Here is a 25,451-nt window from a genome sequence, read left to right as displayed (position 1 = left end):
TGGTGAGCCACCTTCTTGAACTGCTGCAGTCCATGTGGTGTTGCTATTAGGGAGGACATTCCAGGATTTTAACCCAACGACAATGAAGGAATGGCGATATAGTTTCAAGTCAGGATGGTGTGTGACTTGGCGGGGAACTTGTGGGTGGTGCTGTTCTCATGCGTCAGCTGCCCTTGTCCTTCTAGGTGGTAGAGATCACTGGTTTGGAAGGTGCTGTCAAAGGAAGCTTGGTGAGTTGCTGCAGTGCATCTTATATATGGTACACACTGCTGCCACTGTGCGCCAGGTGGAGGGAGCGAATGTTTAAATTGGTGGATGGGGCACAGTCCTGGATGGTGTTGAACTTCTTGAGTGTTGTTGGGGCTGCACCTCTCCAGGCAAGTGGAGAGTATTCCATCACATTCTTGACTTGTGCCTTGTAGATGGTGGCAGGCTTTGGGGAGGGAGGAGATGAATTACTTGCCTCAGAATTCCCAGTCTCTGACATGCTTTTGTATCCATAGCATTTATATGGTGGGACAAGTTAAGTTTCTGGTCAGTGATAACCAGCAAGATGTTAATGGGGGAGACTGAGCGATAATAATACCATTGACTGTCAAGGGAAGATGGTTAGATTATCTCTTGATGGAGATGGTCATTGCTTGGCACTTCTGTGGCACGAATGTTACTTTCCACATATCAGCCCAAGCCTAAATGTTGCCCAGGTCTTGCTGCTGGCAGGCACAGACTACTTCAGTGTATGAGCAACTGCAAATGGTACTGAACACTATGCAATCATCAGCAAAATCCCCACTTCTGACCTTATGTTGGAGGGCAAGTCTTTGAGGAAGCAGCTGATGATGTTTGGGCCCAGGACACTACCCTGAGGAACTCCTGCAGCAATGTCCTGGGACTGAGATGATTGGTCTCCAACAACCACCTTCCTTTCTGCAAAGTATGACTCCAAGCAATGGAGAGTTTTCCCCCTGATTCCCATTGACTTTAATGTTGCAAGGCTGCCTTGATGTCAAGGGCAGTCACTCTCGCCTCACCTTTGGAATTCAGCTTTTTTGCCCATGTTCTGACCAAAACCATTATGAGATCTGGAGGCGGGTGCCCCTGGCATAACCCTAACTGAGTATCAATGAGCAGGTTATGCTTGAGTAAGTGCTGCTTGATAGCACTGTCGACCACACCTTTCATCATTTTGCTGATGATTGAGAGTAGACTGGCAGTAATTGGCCAGATTGGATTTGTCTTTTTTTTTGTACAGGACATACCTGAGCAATTTTCCACATTGTTGGATAGATGCCAGTGTTGTAGCTGTACTGGAACAGCTTGGCTAGGGGCACGGCTAGTTCTGGAGCACAAGTCTTCAGTACTATTGCCGGAATGTTGTTAGGGCCTTTGCCTTTGCAGTATCCAGTGCCTTCAGCCATTTCTTAATATCACATGGAGTGAATCGAATTGGCAGAAGACTGGGGACCTCAGGAGGAAGCCGGGATGGATCATCTCCTCAGCACTTCTGGCTGATGATTGTTGCAAATGCCTCAGCCTGGTCTTTTGCACTGATGTGCTGGGCTCCCCCATCATTGAGAACAGGGATGTTTGTGGAGCCTCCTCCTCCAGTTAGTTATTTAATTGCCCACTGCTATTCAGGACTACAGCGCTTAGCTCTGATTTGTTGGTTGTAGGATTGCTTAGCTCTGTCCATTGCATGCTGCTTCTGCTGTTTGGCATGCATGTAGCTTCATCAGATTGGTATCTCATTTTTAGAATGCCTGGTGCTGCTCCTGGCATGTTCTCCTGCACTCCTCATTGAACCAGGGTCGGATCACCTGGCTTGATGATGGTAGACTGAGGGTTATGTCGTGTCATAAGGTGATAGATTGTGGTTGAATACAATTCTGCTGCTGCTGATAGTCTAAAGCACCTCATGGATGCCCAGTTTTGAGTTGCTAGATCTGTTCTGAATCTATCCCATTTAGCTCAGCAGTAGTGCCACACAACACGATGGAGGGTATTCTTGGTGTGAAGACGGAACTTTGTTTTCACAAGGACTGTACAGTGGTCACTCCTTCCAATACTGTCATAGACAGATGTATTTGTGACAGGTAGATTAGTGAGGACGAGGTCAAGTTGGTTCTTCTCTCGTTGGTTCTCTCATCATCTGCCTCAGGCTGGCAGATATGCCCTTCAGGACTTGGCCAGCTCAGTCAGTAGTGGTGCTACTGAGCCACTCTTGTCGATGGACGTTGAAACCCACAGTACATTCTGTGTTAATAAAAACAAGAAATGCTGGAAACACTCAGCAGGTCTGGCAGCATCTGTGGAGAGAGAAGCAGGGTTAACGTTTCAGGTCAGTGACCCTTCTGTGTCCTTGCTACCCTCCGGTGTTTTTAAAAATTCTTTTCATAGGATGTGGGCATCATTGGCAAGGCCTGCATTTGTTGCCCATCTCTAATTGCCCTTGAACTGAGTGGCTTGCTGGGCCATTTCAGAGGGCAGTTAAGAGTCAACCACATTGCTGTGGGTCTGGAGTCACATGTAGGCCAGACCAGGTAAGGATGGCAGATTTCCTTCCCTAAAGGACATTAGTGAATCAGATGAGTTTTTACAACGATTGATGATGGCTCCATTACTGAGACTAGCTTTCAATTCCAGATTTTTTATTAAATTTAAATTCCAGCAGCAATGATGGGATTTGAACCCATGTTTTCAGGGCATTCGCTTAAGCTTCTGAATTACTAGTCCAGCGACATTACCACTACACATTCCATGTGGAAAAACACTGAATGAATCCTCATTTGAAGGAGGGAAGTATGTGGTAATCAGCAAGAGGTTTCTTTGCCCATGTTTGATCTGACAAAGTAGATGCTGAGAAGCTGCTTTTCCTGGCTGGAGAGTCCAGAACTAGGGATGGTCTCAGGATAAATGGTTGATGATTTTAAACTGAGAACAGGAGAAATTTCTGCACTCAGCTTGTGAATCTTTAGAATTCTGTATGCCAGAGAGCTGTGAATGCTCAGTCAGAGTACGTACAAGATTGAGATTGCTAGATTTTTGAACACTAAGGGAATTGAGGGATAGGGGTATTGGGAATGAAAACAGAGCTGTTGTAAAAGATCAGCTGTGATCTTATTGAATGACAGAGCAGGCTCAAGGAGCCATGTGACCAACTCATCTTACTTCTCATTCTCTTATGTTGACTGGAGAATATGGTTGGTGCGTAAATGTTTGGAATCAAAGCCTTGTATGTATTGATCTATCAAAACCGTTTAAGATTTGGGGAGCAGGACTGAATTTCAGGCTTTGAATCCAGCTCTGAATTAGTCCCCTGCCCTGCATTTTTATCCCTTGTTCTTCCTCATCTATAGACATTTTTCCTTTTCTATTTCCTCTGATCTTAAATCCAACTACCAGATTTTTGCCCATCAGTAAAACAGTCTTCACGAATCTTGGTTTCCTCTTTTGTATCAAAAACGACATCCTGCTGGACAACTTGTAACTTTCTAATAAACCCAAGTCTGCTCTCTCAGCATAGGATTTGAGACAAGGTGGATCTTCTAATGTGATTCCTCTCTCATGCCTGGCTTCCAGTGTTTCAGTGCTCCTTTCCTCCTGCTGAAAATCCGGTGCCTTACGGGTTCTTTCCCCTTTCGTTGATCACAGTGTTGGACTCGAGACCTTTAAAACCACCTCTTTTCTGTAACTCAGAACTTTGCATTCCCTCAGTCTTCTCTAACTCCAACAACTTTCAGCTTCTGACATTACTCACCATGTCTTCTTGATTTATCTCAAATTCTCTCCTACTTTCTTCAGCCTTGATGAGTGAGTTAGTTGCTTTGTGCCTTGGTTTTTCAGCCAGTTCAATCAGTACTACTGAAATGTTCCTTTACCAGCAGAGGTCACTGCATACTTCGTATCCATTCCTAGAGATTCAGTGACATTAGCAATAAAACAATTCCCCATGGTCAGACCTCACTCTGGGCTGCAGGACCTTGTACCTTCCTCCTTTTCCCTTCATTAACTGCTGGCTCGTGCTTCACTGCACTTTGACTATCTAAAGGTCCAAAGTACTGACTATCCCTCTTTCTGTCATTTGCAACAACAACTTGTGTTTATGTAGCAGCATTAACATAATAAAACATCCTAAGGCCCTTCACAGGAGCATTATAAAACAAAGTATGACACTGAACCACATTAAGTCAGATAGCCAAAAGCTGGTCAAAGAGGTAGGTTTTAATGAGTGTCTTGAAGGAGGAAAGCGAGGTGGAGAGGTGTAATGAGAGAATTCCAGTGCCTAGGGTCAAGGCAACTGAAGGCACAGCCACCAATGGTGGAGCAATTAAAATCAGAGATGCACAAGAGACAAGAATTCGAGGAGCACCGATATCTTGGGTTGGGGGACTAGAGAAGATTACAGAGATAGGGAGGGGCGAGGCCATAGAGGGATTTGAAAACTAGTATGAGAATTTAAAATCAAAGACATTGTTTGACTGGGAGCCAATGTACATCAGCGAACACAGGGGTGATAGGGGAACAGGACTTGGTACGAGTTAAGATACATGCAGCAGAGTTTTGGATGACCACAAGTTTACAGGCAGTAGAATGTGGGAGACCAGCCAGGAGTCCATTGGAATAGTCAAGTCTAGAGATAACAAAGGCAAGAATGAGTGGTTCAGCAGCAGATGAGTGGAGTCAGAGACAAAGTCAAGTGATGTTACAGAGGTGGAAATAGGTGGTCTTGTGATGGCACGAATATGAGGTCAGAAGTTCATCAGAGTCAAATGTGACACCAAGGTTGTGAACAGACTGGCTCAATCTCCGACTGTTGCGAGGGAGTTTGTAACGGGGACCAAAAATAATAGGTTCAGTCTTCCCAATATTTAATTGGAGGAAATTTATGCTCAACCAGTACTGAATATCAGATGAGCAGTCTGATAATTTAGCAACTGTGGTGGTGAGGTAGAGCTGAGCGCCATCAGCATTCATGTGAAAACTAGTCATAGTCATAGAGTCAAAATAGCACAGAAGGAGGCCATTTGGCCCATCGAGTCCATGCCGGCTTGCTGCAGAGCAATTCAATCAATCACATTCCCCGGCTCTATCCCCGTAGCCCTGTAAGTTTAATTCCATCAAGTACCCGTCCAATTTCCTTTTAAAATAACTGATCATCTCTGCCTCTACCAACCTCATAGGCAGCGAGTTCCAGGTCATTATCACTCGCTGCATAAAAAAGTTTTTCCTCACAACCCTCCTGCATCTCTTGCCCAAATCTGTGTCCCCTAATCCATCAACTAATGGGAATATCTTTTCTTTGCCTACACTATACAAACCTGTCAGAATTTTGTACACCTTTATCAAATCTCCAAGGAAAACAACTCCAGCTTCTCCAACCTAACCTTGTAGTTAAAGTCCCTCAAAAAATCCCTGGAACCATTCTGGTAAATTTCCTCTTAATCCTGTAAAGGACATTCACATCCTTCCTAAAGTGTGATGACTAGAATCGGATGCATTGGTCTAGTTCTGACCTAACAAGAGCTTTATAAAGATTCAGCATAATCTACCTGCTTTTGTACATAACGCCTCTATTTATGAAGCCCAAGATCCCACGTTTGTTAACTGCCCTCAGTATGTCCTGCCACCTTTAAGGATCTATGCAGATGGACTCCCAGGTCTGAACTGCTCTGAACCATAACTCCTCTGTTCCTGCACACTCTTTAGAACTATGCCATTAAGTATGTATTTCCTCTCCCTATTCCTTCTGCCAAAATGTATCATCTCACAATTCTCTGTATTATATTCTGTCTGCCCATTCTGCTAGTCTATCTATGTCCTGTTGCAGTTGATTAATGGTATCATCACTGTCTGCCACACCTCCAAGCTGTGCTTTAGGATGATGTTGCCGAGAGGCAGATGAGAAATAGGAGGGGACACCAGAGGTGCTGGCGCAGGAGCAGGAAGAGAAGCCATTTCAAGTGATGGAACCAGGTGAGAGCAGTCCCACTCAGCTGGACGACAGTGTAGAGGCATTTGAGGAGGATGGTGTGGTCTTTTGCAAAAGAAATTATTGAACTTGCTTAACAGCTAAAATTGGGGGAAACTTTGAAACACTTTCAAAATGGCCCTAATACTAAGAAACTCTTTTTCAACAAGAACAGATGGTGAACCTTCTTTAAATAGAAGTAAGGTTCAAATGGATGAGTCCTACTTTAAAAGAAGTCCAATGGCAAGATAGTGCTGATGGTATCTATAATGCCCTCCCCCCAACACACACTCCCACCCTCCCTGTTGCAGGAATCATAGAACCTTTTGAGAGCAGAGAATGATTAACGGAGCTAAATTTTAAAAGAAATTCTTGGCCAAGGTCGTTGCTTGATTTATTGCCCATCCCTAGTTGCCCTTGCAAAGGTAGTGGTGAGATTTCTTCTTGAGCTGCTGCAGTCCATTTGGTGAAGGTATTCCCCTAGTGCTGTTAGGTAGCAAGTTCCAGGATTTTGACCCAGTAATGACGAACGAATGGCAAACGATGTCTCAAGTCAAAATGGTGTTTGATTTGGAGGTGACTGTGTTCCCATGTGCCTGCTGCCCTTGCTGTAGGTAAGAGATCACAAAGCAGCTTGCACATTGTCAGTCCCTTCCCCCACCCCCATCAGCCAGCCCTGGTCTTCAGTTTGTTCAGTAAATCTCATGGTGAGATAGGCTGAGCTTGTAACTTCTGCCAACTGAAGCAGGCTGCTGTGGGAGGGAGGTTTGGAGAAGAATACCAACTATTTGAATTTATATAGCACCCTTAATGTAGTAAAACATCCCAAGGTGTTTAACAGGACTTTTATCAAACTGAGCCACATAAGGAGATAATAGGGGCAGATGACCAAAAGCTTGACCAAAGTGGTAGGTTTTAAGAAGTGTTTTAAAGGAGAAGAGAGAGGTAGAGAGACGACAAGGTTTAAGGAGGGAGTTCCAGAGCTGAAGGCATGACCACCAATGGTGGAGCTATTAAAATTGGGAATGCACATAGCAGGATATAATATTTGCTGCTTCAATGGGGCAGTGGCAGCACTGAACAATGATTGCAGATGCCAGTGAGGGCAGTTGAAAAGTGAAGATCTGGAAATTTGTTGGAGTTGAACCTGGATGTGCTCCTCAATATGGTACAGAACAGGAAAGATGAACTGTTTGGGGTCAGTAGCAGAAAGCCTCTGAAGGCATAATCTTAAAATTCAAACTTAGCCATTCAACGGTGAAATCAGGAGCACTTTATCACACAAAGGATAGTAGGGAATCTAGAACTTCACTCCACCCAAAGGCTAGATCAATTGAAATTTTCAAGACTGAGGTTGATAGATTTATTTTGTTAGGTAAGCATATCTAAGGATACAGAGCAAAGGCAGCTAAATAAAGTTGAGGTAGAGACAATCCATGAACTGACTAAATAAAGAAACAGACTCAAGGGGTTGAATAGCTTACTCCTGTTCCTACCTAAATCAATGCTACCTCTGACCCAAAACTGAAGGAAATTTAATGATCTAACAAGGACAGCCAAAGTTAGCTCTTTTATACTTATGGTCAACCATGGCTCAGTGGTAGGACTCTCCCCTCTGAATCATTAAAGTTTTGGGTTCAAACTCCAATCCAGAGACTTCAGCACAAAATCTAGGCTAACACTCCAGTGTAGTGCTGAAGGAGCCACTATCAGAGGTGCCATGCAATATTTTAGATGTTAAACTGAGGCCATATCTATTTTCTCAAGTGATCCCACGGTACTATTACAAGAGTGACCACACTTCAAAAGTACTTCATTGACTGTAACACGCTTTGGGACATCCTGAGGTCATGAAAAGAACTATATCAATACATCATTTTCTCCCCCCTTGAATGCCCTTTCCTTCTATTTGCAGCAGTCACTCAAGCCTTACTTTCACTGAAACCCAGGGCTATAACAAAGACCACCGATCCCTGGTGTCATTACTTCCCCCACATGCAATCTGGAAATGTACCTTCCCTCACAGTACTCCATGCATTCAAACCCTTCCATTGCTCACAGACTTGTCTGTTCTTACTTGCAGCTCCTGTCATTTTCTTTTGCGTTTTGGGCTTCTGGCAAACCGCTTCGTGCAGCTTTGAGTGCAACAGTCATGGCCTTGCTGCTTTTTTCGTGTTGTCTGGCAGTAAAAGGTGCCAGAAAATCTCAGAAATTCTAGACTCAGGTGTTTCTTACTGTCCAAAATAAACAACTTTACTCATTCCAATTCCCAGTTTCATTCCAGAAACCTTAGCATAAAATCTAGGCTGACACACCAGTGCAGTACTGAAAGAGGTGCTGATCTTTGGATGAGACATGAACAGAGGCCCCTCTGTAGCATGGGAAAAGATACCATGGTACTATTCAAAGAAAGAGCAGGGGAGTGATCCCTGATATCCTGGCCAATATTTATCCCTCAACCAATATCACTAAAAAGATTAAAAGCAAAATACTGCGGATGCTGGAAATCTGAAACAAAAACAAGAAGGGTCACTGACCCGAAACGTTAACTCTGCTTCTCTTTCCACAGATGCTGCCAGACCTGCTGAGTGATTCCAGCATTTCTTGTTTTTGTTTCACTAAAAAGATTATCTTGTAACTATTACATTGCTCTTTGTGGGACTTGGCTGTTTGTTAGTTGTGTTTCTATGTTGCAGCATTGACTACACGAAAAGTACTTCATTGTCTCTGAAACACTTTGAGATATCCTGAGGTCACTTTCTTACTTCTGTTTCATATACTCATGATCAACTCCTTGGAAGATGCAGTAGTAATTTATTAAAACCATTGCTCATAGAAACATAGAAAATAGGAGCAGGAGTAGGCCACTCGGCCCTTCGAGCCTGCTCCGCCATTCATTATGATCATGGCTGATCATCCAACTCAGTAACCTGTTCCTGCTTTCGCCCCATACCCTTTGATCCCTTTAGACCCAAGAGCTATATCTAAATCCTTCTTGAAAACATACAATGTTTTGGCCTCAACTGCTTTCTGTGGTAGCGAATTCCAGAGGCTCACCACTCTCTGGGTGAAGAAATTTCTCCTCATCTCAGTCCTGAAAGGTTTACCCCATATCTTTAAACTATGACCCCTGGTTCTGGACTCCCCCACCTGCATCCTTCCTGCATCTACCCTGTCAAGTCCTGTTAGAATTTTATAGGTTTCTATGAGATCCCTCCTCACTCTTCTGAACTCCAGCGAATATAATCCTAACCGACTCAATCTCTCCTCATACATCAGTTCCACCATCCCAGGAATCAGTCTGGTAAACCTTCGCTGCACTCCCTCTATAGCAAGAACATCCTTCCTCAGATAGGGAGACCAAAACTGCACACAATATTCCAGGTGTGGTCCCACCAAGGCCCTGTATAATTGCAGCAAGACATCCCTGCTCCTGTACTCGAATCCTCTCGCTATGAAGGCCAACATACCATTTTCCCTTTTTAACCGCCTGTTGCACCCGCATGCTTACCTTCAGCGACTGGTGTACGGGAACACCCAAGTCTCGCTGCATATTCCCCTCTCTGTTTATAGCCATTCATTTAGTAATCTGCCTTCCTGTTTTTGCTACCAAAGTGGATAACCTCACATTTATCCACATTATACTGCATCTGCCATGCATTAGCCCACTCACTCAACTTGTCCAAATCACCCTGAAGCCCCTCTGCATCCTCCTCACAACTCACCCTCCACCCAGTTTTGTGTCATCTGAAAATTTGGAGATATTACATTTAGTTTCCTCATCTAAATCATTAATATATATTGTGAATAGCTGGGGTCCTAGCACCTATCCCTGCGGTACCCCACCAGTCACTGCCCGCCATTCGGAAAAAGACCCATTTGTCCCTACTCTTTGTTTCCTGTTCGCCAACCAACATTCTATGCATCACAATACACTACCCCCAATCCCATGCGCTTTAATTTTACACGCTAATCTCTTATGTGGGACTTTGTCAAAAGCCTTCTGAAAGTCCAAATAAATCACATCCACTGGTTCCCCCTCATCAACTCTACTAGCTACATCCTCGAAGAATTCTAGTAAATTTGTCAAGCACGATTTCACTTCCGTAAATCCATGCTGACTCTGCCTGATTCTACCACTGTTCTCTAAGTGCTCTGCTATAAAATCTTTGATAATGGACTCTAGAATTTTCCCCACTACCGACGTCAGGCTGACTGGTCTATAGGTCTATAATTCCCTGCTTTTTCTCTACCTCCCTTTTTAAATAGTGGGGTTACATTAGCTACCCTCCAATCTGTAGGAACTGTTCCAGAGTCTATAGAATCTTGGAAGATGACTACCAATGCATCCACTATTTCTGATGAAGTGTCAGATATACAAAAGCATAGGATTTTATTTTTTATTATTTTCAGTGTTTCAGACTAGTTCCTTCACAGGATGAGACACCAATGTATCCATTTACAGCCAGATTCCATGTTTTTTTTAATTCTTTCACAGGATGTGGGCATCACTGGCTGGGCCAACATTTATTGCCCATCTCTAATTACCCTTGAGAAGGTGGTGGTGAGCTGTCTTCTTGAACTGCTGCAGTCTGTGTGGTGTATGTACACACACACTGCAGTTAGGAAGGGAATTCCAGTCAACCTAGTGACAGCGAAGGAATGGTGATATAGTTCCAATTCAGGATGGTGTGTGGCTTGGCGGGGAACTTGCAAGTGGTGGTGTTCCTATGCATCTTCTGCCCTTGTCCTTCCAGGTGGTAGAGGTTGCGGGTTTGGAAATTGCTGGTAAAGGAGTCTTGGTGCATTGCTGCAGTGCATCTTGTAGACGGTACACACTGCTGCCACTGTGAGTCTGTGGTGGAGGGAATGAATGTTGAAAGTGGTGGATGGGGTGCCAGTCAAGCACACTGCTTTGTCCTGGATGGTGTCGAGCTTCTTGAGTATTATTGAAGCTGCACTTACCCAGGCAAGTGTTGGCTCATGCCTTGTCGATGGTGGACAGGCTTTGGGGAGTCAGGAGGTGATTACTCGCAGCAGAATTCCCAACCTCTGACCTGCTCTTGTAGCCACAGTACATAAATGACTGGTCCAGTTCAATTTCTGGTCAATGATAACCCCCAGAATATTGATAGTAGGGGATTAAGTGATAGTGTAAAGGGGAGATGGTTGGATCCTCTCTTGTTGGAGATGATCATTGCCTGGCACTTGTGTGCTGTGAATGTAACTTGCCACATCAACCCAAGCCTGAGGTTGTCCAGGTCTTGTTCAATATGGACACGGACTCGTTCAGTACCTGAGGAGTCATGAACAATGCTGAATGTTATGCAATCAGTGAACATTCCCACTTTTGACCTTTTATGATGGAGGGAAGGTCATTGATGAAGCAGCTGAAGATAGTTGGGTCTCGGACACTACCCTGAAGAACTCCTGCAGTGATGTCCTGGGACTGCGATGATTAACCTCCAACAACCACAACCATTTAGTCATTTGGTAGTACAGAACGTGAGTACTGCTGAAAATAGAGACGTTTTGTTGAAGCTTTTCATCTTGCACTCATCAGGACAATGTGAAAGAATACCAATGTAAAGGAAGCAACACATTTATACTGTATGAGAAGAGAGTGCTGATTGGTTGGCAAGTGGACTCTGATTGGTCGCGGTGTTGCCATGGAGAATGCACCAGTTTATAGTGAGCAACAGGTAACTGCCAAGCTTTGTTTAAAATTTAAACCAGGCAGCTTAACTCTGGTCAAGGCATTGCCCTGAGGAATGAAACAGCAAATGGTTGTCACTTATTTTGTTTTTCTGAAGCAGGCATAATGTGTGTACATGTTCTTTCTGTCTGCAAAGAACAGGGCTCTGTGTATTAATAAATGTAGCTTCCAGTATGTGCAAATGTGCCACACAGCAAGCCCCACTGACCATCTTAAATTGGGTGTCAGTGTAATTCTTAGCACACTGAGGATTATTTAGCAAATGTTGTCCAATTGCGGAATCACATCTAATGTTGGACACAATGTTTGAATTTTGCAAGCAGGAGCTGGTTGGGTATGGCCTGTACCTTACCCGTTGTGAGCAGCGGAAGGGACATGTTGTTTGGTACAATCCATTAGTCTTTGGGACTTATGGCCTATATACCTAGCATCACACTGGCATTCATGACAACAGGGCAGACCCAGCAGAGGTGGCAGCACAGTGGTATACAGTCAGGAGGGAGTTGCTGTGGGAGTCCTCCTAACATCAGGTCAAACATGGGCAAGGAAACCTCCGACTGATTACTACCTACACCACACCCCCCCCCCCCCCACCCCCCTCAGCTGATGAATTAGTACTCCTCCATGTTGAACACCACTTGGAGGAAGCACTGAAGGTGGCAAGAATGTACTATTGAATGTACATGTGGGTAGTTTTATGTTACGTACTCAACTAGTAAAGTTGGGAGTGTCCACAATTTATTTGGAAACCAGTAGCTCTTCATAAGATCATAAGAAATAGGAGCAGGCCATTTGGCCCCTCGAGCTTGCTCCGCCATTCAATAAGATAATGGCTGAATTGATTGTAGCCTTAACTCCATTTTCCCACCTGCCTCCATAACCCTCAACTCCCTTGTACATCAAAAATCTAACAGCCTTGAATATGTTCAATGACCCAGCTTCTACTGCTCTCTGGGGAAGAGCATTCCAAAGATTAACAATCCTCATCGGTGTCTTAACATGGGAAACCCTTTATTTTTAAGCTGTGCTGCACCCTAGTTCCAGATTCCCCCATGAGGGAAAAACCTCCTCTCAGCATCCATCGTGTCAAACCCCCCACAGAATCTTGTTTCAATAAGATCACCTCTCATTCTTCTGATCGCCAATGAGTATAGGTCCAACCTGCTCAATCTTTCTTCATAGGACAACCCCTTCATCCCAGTTATCAGCCCAGTGAACCTTCTCTTGAATTGCTTCCAATGCAAGTATATCCCTCAAGGAGACCAAAACTGTACACAGTACTCGGGTGCAGTCTCACCACTGCCCTGTACAGTTGTGGCAAGACTTCCCTACTTTTATACTCCATCCCCCTTGCAATAAATAACATTCCATTTGCCTTCCTAACTACTTGCTGTACATGCATAACAACTTGGTGATTCATGGACAAGGGCATCCACATCCCTCTGTACCACAGCATTCTGCAGTCTCTATTTAAGTAATATTCTGTTTTTCTGTTCTTCCTGCCAAAGTGGATAACCTCACTTTTTTCCACATTGTACTCCATCTGCCAAATTTTTACTGAGTCACTTAATCTATCATGTCTCTTTGCAGACACTTTGTGTCCTCCCCACTACTTGTACTGGTGAACCATGACACTTAAGAGCAGCATTTTGCCATCAGACTCTCCTCCCCCAATCAAAAACAAAAGACAATCATCCCCATTTGAAATTAAATAATTTGAATCCAAGGTTAAGAGATGAAAGGAAGGTGTCCCTAAAACTGTGCCATTTGATCAGAGAAGCCTTCATTCCATTTTCTTGGGTAGATTCACTTCCAGATCTGCGAGATGAAGGATCAGTGGCCAAGCCCATTGTATCATTTCAGCAAAGCAAGGCCTTTATCCTGTTTCCCTTGAAGGGATTCTCAGCTGGATTACAAGAGATGAAAGGGCAATGTTCACCTTGTGACAACAAAATTAAACTTTGCATAATACTAGGCTTTAGCACAAACTGCAAACAATTTCACTGCCATTGTTTTATGCCTTCTATTTGGCAGGAATAGATTCAGATACTTCCTACAGAAGTGCACATGAAAACAGAATTATCGGATCATTTATTTTTAAAAATAGGTTATGCAATATTCCACCTTGGTGCCAAATTCTGAAAGAACGCAGATGTGTAAATAAATAAATTAGTATCAAAAACACCTTAAGCAGCAATGACCATATTAATTACTACCCCCTTGCTAATGGAACCTGAAGAGGCTAGAATTGAAAAAAGCTAAAAACATATTGTTTATACCACATGTCCATATTAGAATCACCTCTATTCTCATGCAGATTGAACATTCATCTCTATATTGGGCCTAATGAATGGTGACTCTTTCTTTATCTGCCAATTCATTGTGTGTGGACCCTAGCGACAAGACAAAAGGATTTGTTTGAATACATTGTCAATTTTTTAAAAAACGTTTGGTTCACCATCACAGCTGTGTATACTTGACTCGCTGAGGCTTAGTCTCCTCTCAGTGCGCCCCTTACTCCCTGTATGTACCCATGCCCACCAGGGTTTAGAAGATTAAGTGGTGATCTTATAAAACGTATCTGATCCAGAGGAACTTGATAGAGCGGCTACCAGGAGGATGTTCCACCTTGTGGGGGAGACTAGAACTAGATGAGAATTTTATTTTTTCTCAAAGGGTTGTTAATATGTGGAATTCTCTTTCCCACAAAGCAGTGGAGGCTGGGTCATTGAATTTATTCAAGGCTGAGTTTAATAGATTCTTGATAGACAAGGGAGTGAAGGGTTAGGGGAGCAGTCAGGAAAGTGGAGTTGAGGCCACAACCCGATCAGCCATAATCTTATTGAATGGCAGAGCAGGCACAAACAGCCAAATGGTTGACTCCTGCCACCACGGCCACACTGCTGAAGTTTCACACATTTCCTTTCTCAGGTGCTTTTGCCTTGCTTGGCAAGCATTCCTTATAAGCAGGCTGCCATTACTCCTGGCTTCACCTTATCCTGCTCTGAGTCAGTTACCAGGAGAAGGAACAGGACAAGATTCTCTTAGCCCACACCTATAGTTGAGATTTAGAACTTAATGGGCCAGGTTAATGGTCAAAGGGCACCAACGTTGCACTGTATTCATTCTCTCATGTTTTAAGTATCTAAACTCCTCATCATATAACAACTTTACCCTTTGAAGATGGCAGTGTAGTGGGAGATTATGTATCTGCAAAGTGAAAATACAGCAGCCATAGAAATAGCCCAAATCAGATAACGGTTTATTCTCCATACTCCTCTCCAATGAAACCTGACTTAAATCACATCCATCTACATAGATCACCCAGTGACGGTCCTGATATATTACTAGACATCAAACCGTATTAAAGTGACCATCTGAAGTTAGTTTTATTTATTAATCCTTTGGGGGAAATTACAGCAAAGTTTTGCCATGTCTAAATGCCAGCTTGAGAGAGAAAGTTTTATATACACATCAGTTCAGACTGGTGCATTAAAAGCAGAGGATTTCTGAGGCTTGATGGATCACAATTAAATCAGTAACTTTGCACATGAAAAAAGTTAGTTGCAGGAGGTCCCAATGCAGGGTCAATTTAGCATCTATTTCACCCCGAGTGAATTCTGTCAACACCACATGGGTGATGGATGTTTGTGAAACACTCATACCTTTGGGTTTTGATCGATGAAAGTTTGCCTCAGAGGGCTATTAAAGTGTAGAAAAATGGCCCATGTCAGGATAACAGCAGAATCCAATTTTAACTCAATTTAGTAATCTACATTACAATTCCAGTCTAAAGTATCGGCAGTAAACGATTGCTTGGATTTAGAGTCCAATGCCCATTATTCTGGAGTGAGTTGGGGGGTAAATGAACTTTTTATCTTGATGATTAAAACTTCTACTCAGCTCACCAAGGTACAAAATCCATCAGCGAAACTAAATAGCAAATAAACAAGTGTTGTCATGCAGACCCCCACCTGACAAGAATGAGGCATATTAATTTTGTCATATGAACATTGATTTTAAACTGTTGCTGGAGTGAATAAAAAACCTGTTTTTAAAAAAAACCCCACCAGACACTTGCCTGGAAAAACATTTGCATACTAACAGACAGTGCTTATGGAGACAAAGGACTATCCCCTGCTGCAATGAACCCAAATGAATTTTGATCACCAGACATTGAAGGCAAGGTAGTGCATTCCAGGCCCTGCTTGGATAATACAATCCACAGAGCCAGGACTGGTTAAACCAGCTGGTCACATGACTAACTGGCTGTCCCAGGTTTTTCAAACTAGCCATAGGACTGTTTGAATTGAGAAGGCAGTTTGAAACTGAAGCTGAAAGCAAGTCTCTCGCTTTCTCCCAAGCCACCGGACCCATGGAAGACACGTAAACCTCAAGAAAGAAAATACTCCGACCTCAAAACAAGTTGAAGTGTGCACTGGGCCCCAACGAATTGCAAGTCTGAATGACAACCAAAGACTTCACAGCAAACTCAAAGGACAGTAAAATTGAAACCCATCTATTGCCTCAAACTTTTCCCCTTTATTCTTTTCTACTTTTCAGTCTCTATCTGCGTGTGTGTTTATCACGTATGCATGCTAGTGTGGTTGCTTCGCATATTCGTAGTCGGTAACTGTATTAGAGTTTAAGATTAATAAACTACCTTTCTTGTTTAAAATTGAAGAAAACCTGTCTCAACTGATTTCTTTGCCTTACAATTGGAAAGCAGTGAACAAGGATCCACTAAGGGGAAGCTAAAACATGGTGTTTTTAAAAAAAATTAAACCCTGGTGCAGTTAAACCAGGCAAAGGCTGAGAGGGAACCCCTAGACCTTCTCACCTGGTCATAATAGAAATTTGGGGGCTACCATCCTGGATTTAATCCATAGACAAACAAGAAATTGGAAGTGGGAAGCCAAATTGCTCCCAATCAGAATAGAAACAATTTCAATACAGGTTCTCTTGTGGTTGTGTGTGCTAGAATACAAACATGTCTGCGACTGAAGCTAGTAGCTCCCCAAGCCAGGGTGAAGTAACCTGGGATAAGTTAAAAGCACTGTCTATGGAGGAGTTGAGGAAAGTGGCTGAGCAGTGTGGGATCACTGTACATGGCAAAGCTAGGAAGTCTGAACTCCTACGACTAGTGGCCAACCATTTTTCCCTTGAATCTGAAGCAGAAGCAAGGTTAGATGTAGACCCCAACAGGGTATTGCTAGCAAAGTTACAATTGGAACAGAGGAAACTTGAATTAGAGGAGAAAGAAAGAGACAGGAGAAAGAGAAAGAACCTTCCAGAAGGAATGCGAAGAAAGAGGTGAAGAGGCTGGAGTTAACTAGGGGGTGATAGAGTAACCCCAGTGAAAGCATGGCCAATATGGAGCAGCATAATTCAGGGCTGGGTACAGAATTGTTAAAACTCTCCCAACTGATCCCAAAATTAAACGAGGGAGATGTGGAAGCATTTTTTGTGTCTTTTGAAAAACTGGCAAGTTAAAGTGACCAGCTGGGGCCTGGACTCTGTTACAGAGTAAATTAGTAGGAAAAGCCTGAGGTTTATTCCCTGTTGTCAGATGAGAGTTCATCAAATTATGAACTGACAAAAAATGCTATCCTTGGGGCGTATGAGTTAGTAACAAGCCTATCACCAAAAGTTTAGAACCTTCAAGAAGCAAGTTGATCAAACTTACCTGGAGATTGAGAGACATAAGCAGCTGGCTGACGGCTCTTAAAGTACAGCTCAGCTATGAAAATCTCACAAAGTTAATTTTGCTAGAGGAATTTAAAAACTCTCTCCCACGCTCCATAAAGACACATGTAGAGGAACTGAAGGCTCATAGAGCCCGGCAAGCCGCAGTTCTGGTTTGCTCTCATTAATAAGTCTGTTTCCCAGGGGAAAACCTTTTCTAATCACCACCATAAATCCGAAAAGGACAAAAGGGTGGGAAGATGATAGAAGCCCAAACAGTCCTGGGAGGAAAAGAAAAGCAGGACACACAGTGTGCCCTCCTCCAGCCAAAAACAAAAGTGCTGTAAGCAGAAGTGAGACCTGTGTGCTTCCATTGTAATAAAGCAGGACATTTAAGAGCTGACTGCTGGAAACTAAAGGGAAAACCTATTGGATTAATCAGGGCACACCTGCTCAGTGAAAGAGATGGGACCCTGATGGAAAGCACAGAACAAGCTGTGGCTTTAACTGCAGTGAGGGCGAGACCCCAGGAAGCTTACAGCTGCAACTGCAGGAAAAGTTAATAGGATTCCTGAAGGTTATCAGGGTTTTGTATCTGAAAGGAGAGTAACCCCTTACCCTTCGAGTGGGGCAAGCAAGCCCATAGTAATCCTCAGGGACACAGGGGCCACTAGATCCCTTTCACTGGGAAAAAGGCTTGACCTTTCTCCCCAGAGTGCAGTAAATTCCAGAATGGTGGTGAATGGTATTGGAGGGCAGTGTATGCCTGTACCTTTACATCGGGTGCACTTGGAGTGCAACCTAGTTTCGGGACGGTGACTGCAGGGATTGTCCCTAGTTTGCCTGTGGACGGGGTTGACCTGCTCCTAGGTAATGATCTGGCGAGAGCGAAGGTGGTAGCTTCCCCCGTAGTGAAAGAGAGACCGCAAGAGGTCAGAGAAACAGGGCAGTAGCAGGAGACGGTCCCCTGCAGTTTCCCTGAATGTGTAATGAATTAGGCCATGGCCAAACCAGCCCACCCAGGAGAGACTGAATTAGCACTGCAGGCAGATGACCATGAGGTCTGCCTGTCCGATATTTTCTTTGGAAAGACGACCCAGGGAATGAGTTAAATAAATCTTCCCTAGCGGAGGCTAAGCGAGCTGACACAGTATTAAGAGTTAGCACAGGCTGCCCAGTCTGAAATTGAAGCAGAGGGAATCCCTGATTGCTATTACTTAAAGAATGAGGTACTAATGAAGAAATAGAGTTCTCCTCGCAGATCTGAGAGCAAGGAGTGGATGGTGGTTTACCAATTAGTGGTGCCGCAGATGTAACGGAAAGAAATAGTAAGAATGGCCCATGGGACTAAGTGGCTGTACATGTTGGTATACAAAAAACCAAAGCCCTCATAAGACAGCAGTTTGACTGGCCAAAACTCCACAAAGATGTGGAGGAGTACTGTAGGAGTTGACACATGTACGATGTTGAGGGAAAACACCAACTTAGTGAAATTTGAACCCCTAAGTCCTGTATCCGTGTTTGGAAGACCCTCCAGCAGAGGGCTGGTGAACTGTAAGGGACCCCTGCCGAGAACAGGCAGGCACCAGGTTAGAAAGGAACAGGGAAAAAGGGACCAAAAGGGCAGGTTAAAGAAAGTCCGGGAAGAATCCCGGATGAAAACCCCTACAGTTTGCTAGGCCAATCCCAAAATGTTTGAAAAATTAGACCCCACATCCTATGTAAATGCAGATGCTAGAGGCACCCCCACAGGGTTGCTAACAGCATTTACAGGCACCTGTAGAAACAATGAAAGTCCTAAAGAGGGTAGAGAAACCGTAAGGGTGAGGCCTCACCTAGTCGAAGTGCCACAGGCGAGTGCAGTAGAATCTGGACAAATACCTGCAAGCAGGGTTGGCTCAGAGGACAAAAGGGAAGATTAGCAAGTAATCCTCCCCAAGAGTCAGGAAAAAAGGGAACCAGCCATCCCAAGGTGAAAAGCCTTTGCATGACTCATTAAGGCACTGAGAGTGCCGCCCCTGAGCAAAACTCCCACCTAGGGCTAATTAAACCTAACCCTCCCCCTGCAAACTGAAAAAAACTGCCCCAGAAAAACATGTTTATTGGGATCCGAAAGGGCTGTTTAAAGCAGCGCTGCCACCAAGAAAAGACAAGCTGTAACAATTGTTAGGTTCTGAATGAATGAGAGAGATGTATGATGTGTTCCTGTCCTTATCTTGTCTCTAGTCCCTTTCAATGAAATGCTCTTTTTAAAAATCGCATTTTATTCCTCTGGGTGTGGAGGTGTCATGCAGAACCACACCTGCCAAGAATGAGGCATATTAATTTTGCATATGAACACTGATTTTAAACTGTTGCTAGAGCCAAGGAGGCCAAAGAAGGTAGAGTGAAGATAGGACCTGTTAAAACAAGTTACCAGACACTTGGCTGGAAAAACATTTGCATACTAACAACAGTGCTTGTGGAGACAAAGGACTATTCCCTGCTCCAATTAACCCAAAGGAACTTTGATCACCAGATATTGAAGGCAAGGAAGTGCATTCCAGGCCCTAAGATGATACAATCCAGAGCCAGGACTGGTTAAACCAGCCGGTCACAAGATTAACTGGCTGGCCCAAGTTTTTTTGAACTAGCCACAGGACTGTTTGCATTGAGAAGGCAGTTTGAAACTGAAGCAAGCATCTCACCTGGCTGTCTCTCTCTCTCTCTCTCTCTCCCCCAAGCCACCGGACAGACGGAATAACGTAAACCTCAAAAGAGAAAAGACTCTGACCTTGAAACAAGTTGAAGCATGCACTGGGCCCCAACGAATTGCAAGTCTGACCAGCAACCAAAGACTTCACAGCAAACTCAAAGGACAGTAAAATAAAAACCCATCTATTGCCTCAAACTTTTCACCTTTATTCTTTTCTGTCTCTATCTGCGTGTGTTTATCACATATGCACAATTGGAAGTTTCAGGCCTGTACGGTTTAGTGCCATACAAGATAGTGCCTTTAGCCACAAGGACACTGGGAGGAATGCGAGCTGGCAAACCCATCTGAATGCTTTATATTTAAACCTACTGAAAAGACTTTTTGTCTCTGCAGTCACGAAAATCAGATTTCACTATATATCTGAAGGCATATCGCGTATGCATATTTGTAGTCAGTAACCGGATTAGAGTTTAAGATTAATAAACTTCTACCTTTCTTGTTTAAAATCTAAGAAAACCTGTCTGAATTGATTTCTTTGCCTTACAATTGGAAAACAGTGAACAAGGATTCACCAAGGGGGAGCTAAAACACTTTTTAAAAAATTAAACCCTGCACTATGCAAACGAGAGAGAGAAAGGCAGGTTCACATTGCAGCCCTTAATCAGAATGCATTATGATGATATTGTTGACAATATAAGCACATTACATTTGGATGAATCAGGCTTGAGCACCAATGACATAAAAACATTGTCCTTCAGGACTTGCGTATAAATCTAGCGTGGAAGACTGAATCTACTGTGCACAATGCCAATCATATACTTACATACAAAAATATTACAGGGGTGGGCAAAGAAAGTTACTTTTCTTTTCCCTACTACAAAGACACTCTGTACAACCCAAGAGGAAGGGAGAGAACAGTAGCCACTTTTTGCCTAGTTTCTCCCCTCCTTTCTCGATGATGCTGTTTACTACTGGGTGTGGTTCGCTGTCCTCCAGCATCACACCCAATTATCCATGTCCAATCTACAGATAAGGGTTGCCATGCCAAGCCTAACTGCTCTCCATAGGCATAAACATACACGCTTTTCAAAGAGCCCCGAATACTGATCAAAAGGAAGTTTAAACTTGACTTTTTCCATTTCCTAATCCAACAGCCAAATGTAACATCCCATGGCTAACAAGTTGAGATTAGATAGGTTAGGGGAGCACAATTGGAAGTTTCAGGTCTGTACAGTTTAGTGCCATACAAGATAGTGCCATTAGCCACAAGGACACCGAGAGGAATGCGAGCTGGCAAACCCATCTGAATGCTTTATATTTAAACCTACAAAAAAGCTTTTTTGACTCTGCAGTCACGAAAATCAGATTTCATTATATATCTTATTTATTTAATTTTATTTAGAGATACAGCACTGAAACAGGCCCTTCGGCCCACCAAGTCCGTGCCGACCATCAACCACCCATTTATACTAATCCTACACTAATCCCATATTCCTACCACATCCCCACTCTATTCCCCTACCACCTACCTATACTAGGGGCAATTTATAATGGCCAATTTACCTATCAACCTGCAAGTCTTTGGCTGTGGGAGGAAACCGAGCACCCGGCGAAAACGCACGCGGTCACAGGGAGAACTTGCAAACTCCGCACAGGCAGTACCCAGAATTGAACCCGGGTCACTGGAGCTGTCAGGTTGCGGTGCGAAGGCATTCTGAAGATAATTGCCTGAAAATCTGTGACATGATGCCGGTATAACCACCAAGATTGCGTGTCGCCCCCATACCCTAGTCAGTGTTTGCAGGGTCAGTATGCTGACACACATGTCACTATGAGTACATCAATGGTGATGCCATGTGCAGTGGAAAGCCAGACAGATCACTACCCACTCCCCTTCAGATGTTTTTGTCTCAAAAAACATGTTATTTAGTCAGGGGTTCAGGCGACACTCTTCACTTAGACACACCCAATTACAAGGCCCATCTGAGGCCACTAAGTCTCATCTCAGTTGTCATCCTGGCCTTCAGTAATACATCAGATCCTTATAGAGCTGGGGAAGTCAGAACTCCCAGCAAAAAAGGTCCCAGTTCTGACCCAAATTCTGTCCCGATGCCACTGGTCTTACAAGAAGTATGAGTAGTCTGCCCCTTACAAGGCTGATCCAGAAATCCTGCAATTGGCACCAACCCAATTGCAAGCAGGTGCAGCTGTTTTCTAGCAGGTTCAGGTGGACATCCATAAGAATTATGGTGATTGAAAATACCTGCAACCCCCCCACGCCCCCACAACAACCACCACCCCAAAGGAAATTAAAGACACCATGTTTTATATAAAACAAGCAGACTTCAAACTTATGCAAACACCACAGAAGACTTCTACATAATAGAAGGAAGGAAAGATGAAAGCAAAAAAGACAAGGGAACCTCACCCATCTCCCATTCAGAATGACCCGTTGCTCCCAGGCCCCTAAACCAACTACAAGAGGATTTGAACAGTCATATACATTTATTTTTGCTTTCAATAAACCATAACATAGCAATTTCTCCTTTGCATCATTCCAACTTACTGCCTCATTACTTGTTATAAATTTAGATTTCTTTGGAATTTTAACAACTGACAGAGTGGTGCAAGGCAACACTAACCATCCCAAGTATCATGAAAGCCACATCAGAAAAAGCACCAACTGGGAGATCAAACAGCACTATCAAGTACAAACCACCACATTATTGCATCGATAAAGAGTTTGAGGTTGCATGGAAGCAAGCCCTCAATTACCCATTTGGAGTTTGTTCTCTGTACTTTTTTGGTTAACTGATCTATTTCTCTCTCACAAGTTGGCTTCCTTTGTCCCATTGACCGCACTGCGGTGCAGGTAATTTAAAAAAAATAAAAAGCATACAAACACCCAACCATCTCCCACAGCCAGGACTGCAACACATTAGATTGTGTCACAAGTAAAAACATGACCCACACCATGCAAATATTTAAAAGTTGTGCAACTTGAGGGAAGTAATATTGATACTCGACATCATTGTTAGGTAACTATGTGCAAGTGTGTAAGAATCTACGGGAGCATTATTTCTCTGAGTGTGTGCTGGTGTATATTTGTGCTCATCAAGGAAAAGGACGACAGCTGGGGATATGGCTCATTTTTCAGTTAACACCCAGTAACCGTGAGGACACTCATGCCTCGTTAGCTAAACTGCAATGCTAACTTTCTCCTCGCTCCCAGCATTCAACATTTACCTCCAACAGCTCCTTCACCACCAAACAATATAACTCAAAAGTGGCAACCCCCCCCTCACCCCAGCCTGCCATTTTCAATCTTTACACATACTGTATACTTACGACCACAGTTCAAAGACTGACAAATCCCTGCTGACTGACTGGTACCTTTTCTATAGGAATAGAACTTTGTTGTTCTCATTTTCCCTTCAGAATTGGCTTCCAACTACTTATCAATTTATACAATTATAATCCATCTATGTAAGAAGGATGCTGCATGTCAAATAGAATTTTATAGCTAACAATGATTTTTTTTAAACTCAGTTTGGTGAGGGTTGTAGGAATATTTTTATATGGCATAAAAATCCAAAAATATCCAGACCTGTTTGTTCAAATAATCTGATTTGGCTGAATAAGTTTCCCCACCCTAATACTGTTTGTAGACCTTGACACTGTACAGTATGAAAAAGTTGTGTATTCATCCATTTGTAAAGACAGCTTAATTCTCCGAGAAAGGAATAATTCTAATGTACAGGAAGCAGTATTTGGTTTGAAAGATATTGTTTTGTTTGCACCCAAGTTAGTAGTGACCTGGTCCCATGGTGCAATGCTTGGAGAACTGGATTAACGTCACGCTGCACAGCAGAGTAGTAGACAGGGACGCATGTTCTTGGGGCAAAGGTGCTTTTAAGTTCCTAATTTCAGCTAGGCAGATTTGGGAAGAGGGGTGAGAAAGGGCAGAGAGAATTAAAAAGCAGCGAACCTGATACAAACCTACGTATCAATGGAATAAACCCAAATGGGCTTAGTGTAAGTGCAAACACGACATTTTTATATTGTAAATTTATATTCAAGTCTAGAGGCACAGTGACCTCTCTATACTAACTGTAATTATGCACCTCCAAATCTGCCTCATGGGAACAACTGTGGAATTCAGATTGCCTAATTTGGTGATCCTCCCCAAACTGTTTTTGGGATATGAAGTTTGCCCACGTTTTAAAGATGCAGTACCCCATTATCGTCTTTGTTACTCAACATTTTCTGAACTAACCCTACTTATTTTCTGTGCACCTTTGACTAAGAATGAATGCAAGTTTTGATAGCAGAAATAAATTTGAGGAACACGTTAATGCTCTCAATATGAAGCCTGGTGTTATGGTCACAAGGAGACGGTGGGAACTTAAGATAAGTACTCTCAAATCATGCATAATTTAAGTAATTTTTCTGCTGAAACTGCAACATCTTGACAACAAAAGGTCTCAAAAATTTAATTAAAAAAAAAAAGAATGGGTTTACCGTCTACTTGTACTTTGGGTAGATGGGAAATAATGCTGCAGCGGTATTCTCTTTTTGGGCAGTGCATTTTTGTGGTCAAGGTAGTTTATGGTGGGAAATGAAATATTTCAATATTTCTCAACAATTAAGAACAGCAGCATCCTTTAGAAGCTTCTCTGCTTGCCTTAGCAACAATCTCAGACAAGCAATCCTAATGCACCAGTATGACATTTCCAGCTCCTGGACCAGTCAATCTTTGTGATTTATTTGAGTGTAGCTGCCAGTTTCATGCTTGTCCAATACCAAATTAATGAAGGAGAGCACTCAAAGCTGCTTACCCGCCCCCACAAAAAAGTGACCTGTGATGAGTTACCCATGCCAGTATGTTCACTCACTCATCCAATATAAATTAGCTGCAAAGTCTCTGACATGCAATACCCCTCCATCATAAACCATTCCTACTATCCCTACAGAATTGCAATGCCAATTAAAACATTCATTTATAATTTTTTAAACATCAAAAAAGGTTTAACATTTAATATGATGAAAAAGCATATGACATATGTGGAGTATGTTTTTTTTAAATAACTATTAGAGTTTAAATGTCAAGTAGCAGCACACGAGGGTCTTCAACTGCAGCTTTAATTTTTCGGAGGAAAAGTACTGCTTCTCTGCCATCGATCAAGCGGTGGTCGTAGGTTAGGGCCACATACATCATGGGACGGATCACAACCTGCAACAAGAGGGAATAATGCATGAAGTGCTAAAAGTTTGGATATAAGCTGCCTCTTTAAATTTTGCAACACCAGTTAATTCAATGTATTCAGCTATCATAAGCCCACCTCCAATACAGTGAAATCCACTCACCCAGCTATCAAAGGTGCATC

The 25,451-nt window shown here is 43.2% G+C and overlaps 1 protein-coding gene across 1 annotated transcript in view; it reads right to left on the bottom strand.

The window, feature by feature from the left end:
- Window positions 1-14,929: 14,929 nt before the first annotated feature.
- The window catches only part of dlst (dihydrolipoamide S-succinyltransferase), a 68,865-nt gene continuing 58,343 nt past the window's right edge, over window positions 14,930-25,451 (bottom strand). Inside the window, exon 16 of the mRNA XM_068038669.1 lies at window positions 14,930-25,297. Coding sequence (XP_067894770.1) covers window positions 25,163-25,297 — 135 coding nt within the window. The 3' untranslated portion in view covers window positions 14,930-25,162. The remainder of the gene's footprint in view (window positions 25,298-25,451) is intronic.

Source organism: Heterodontus francisci, chromosome 9 (genome assembly GCF_036365525.1).
Source record: "Heterodontus francisci isolate sHetFra1 chromosome 9, sHetFra1.hap1, whole genome shotgun sequence".
NCBI lineage: Eukaryota > Metazoa > Chordata > Chondrichthyes > Heterodontiformes > Heterodontidae > Heterodontus > Heterodontus francisci.
This window is presented reverse-complemented; position numbering and strand designations above follow the sequence as displayed.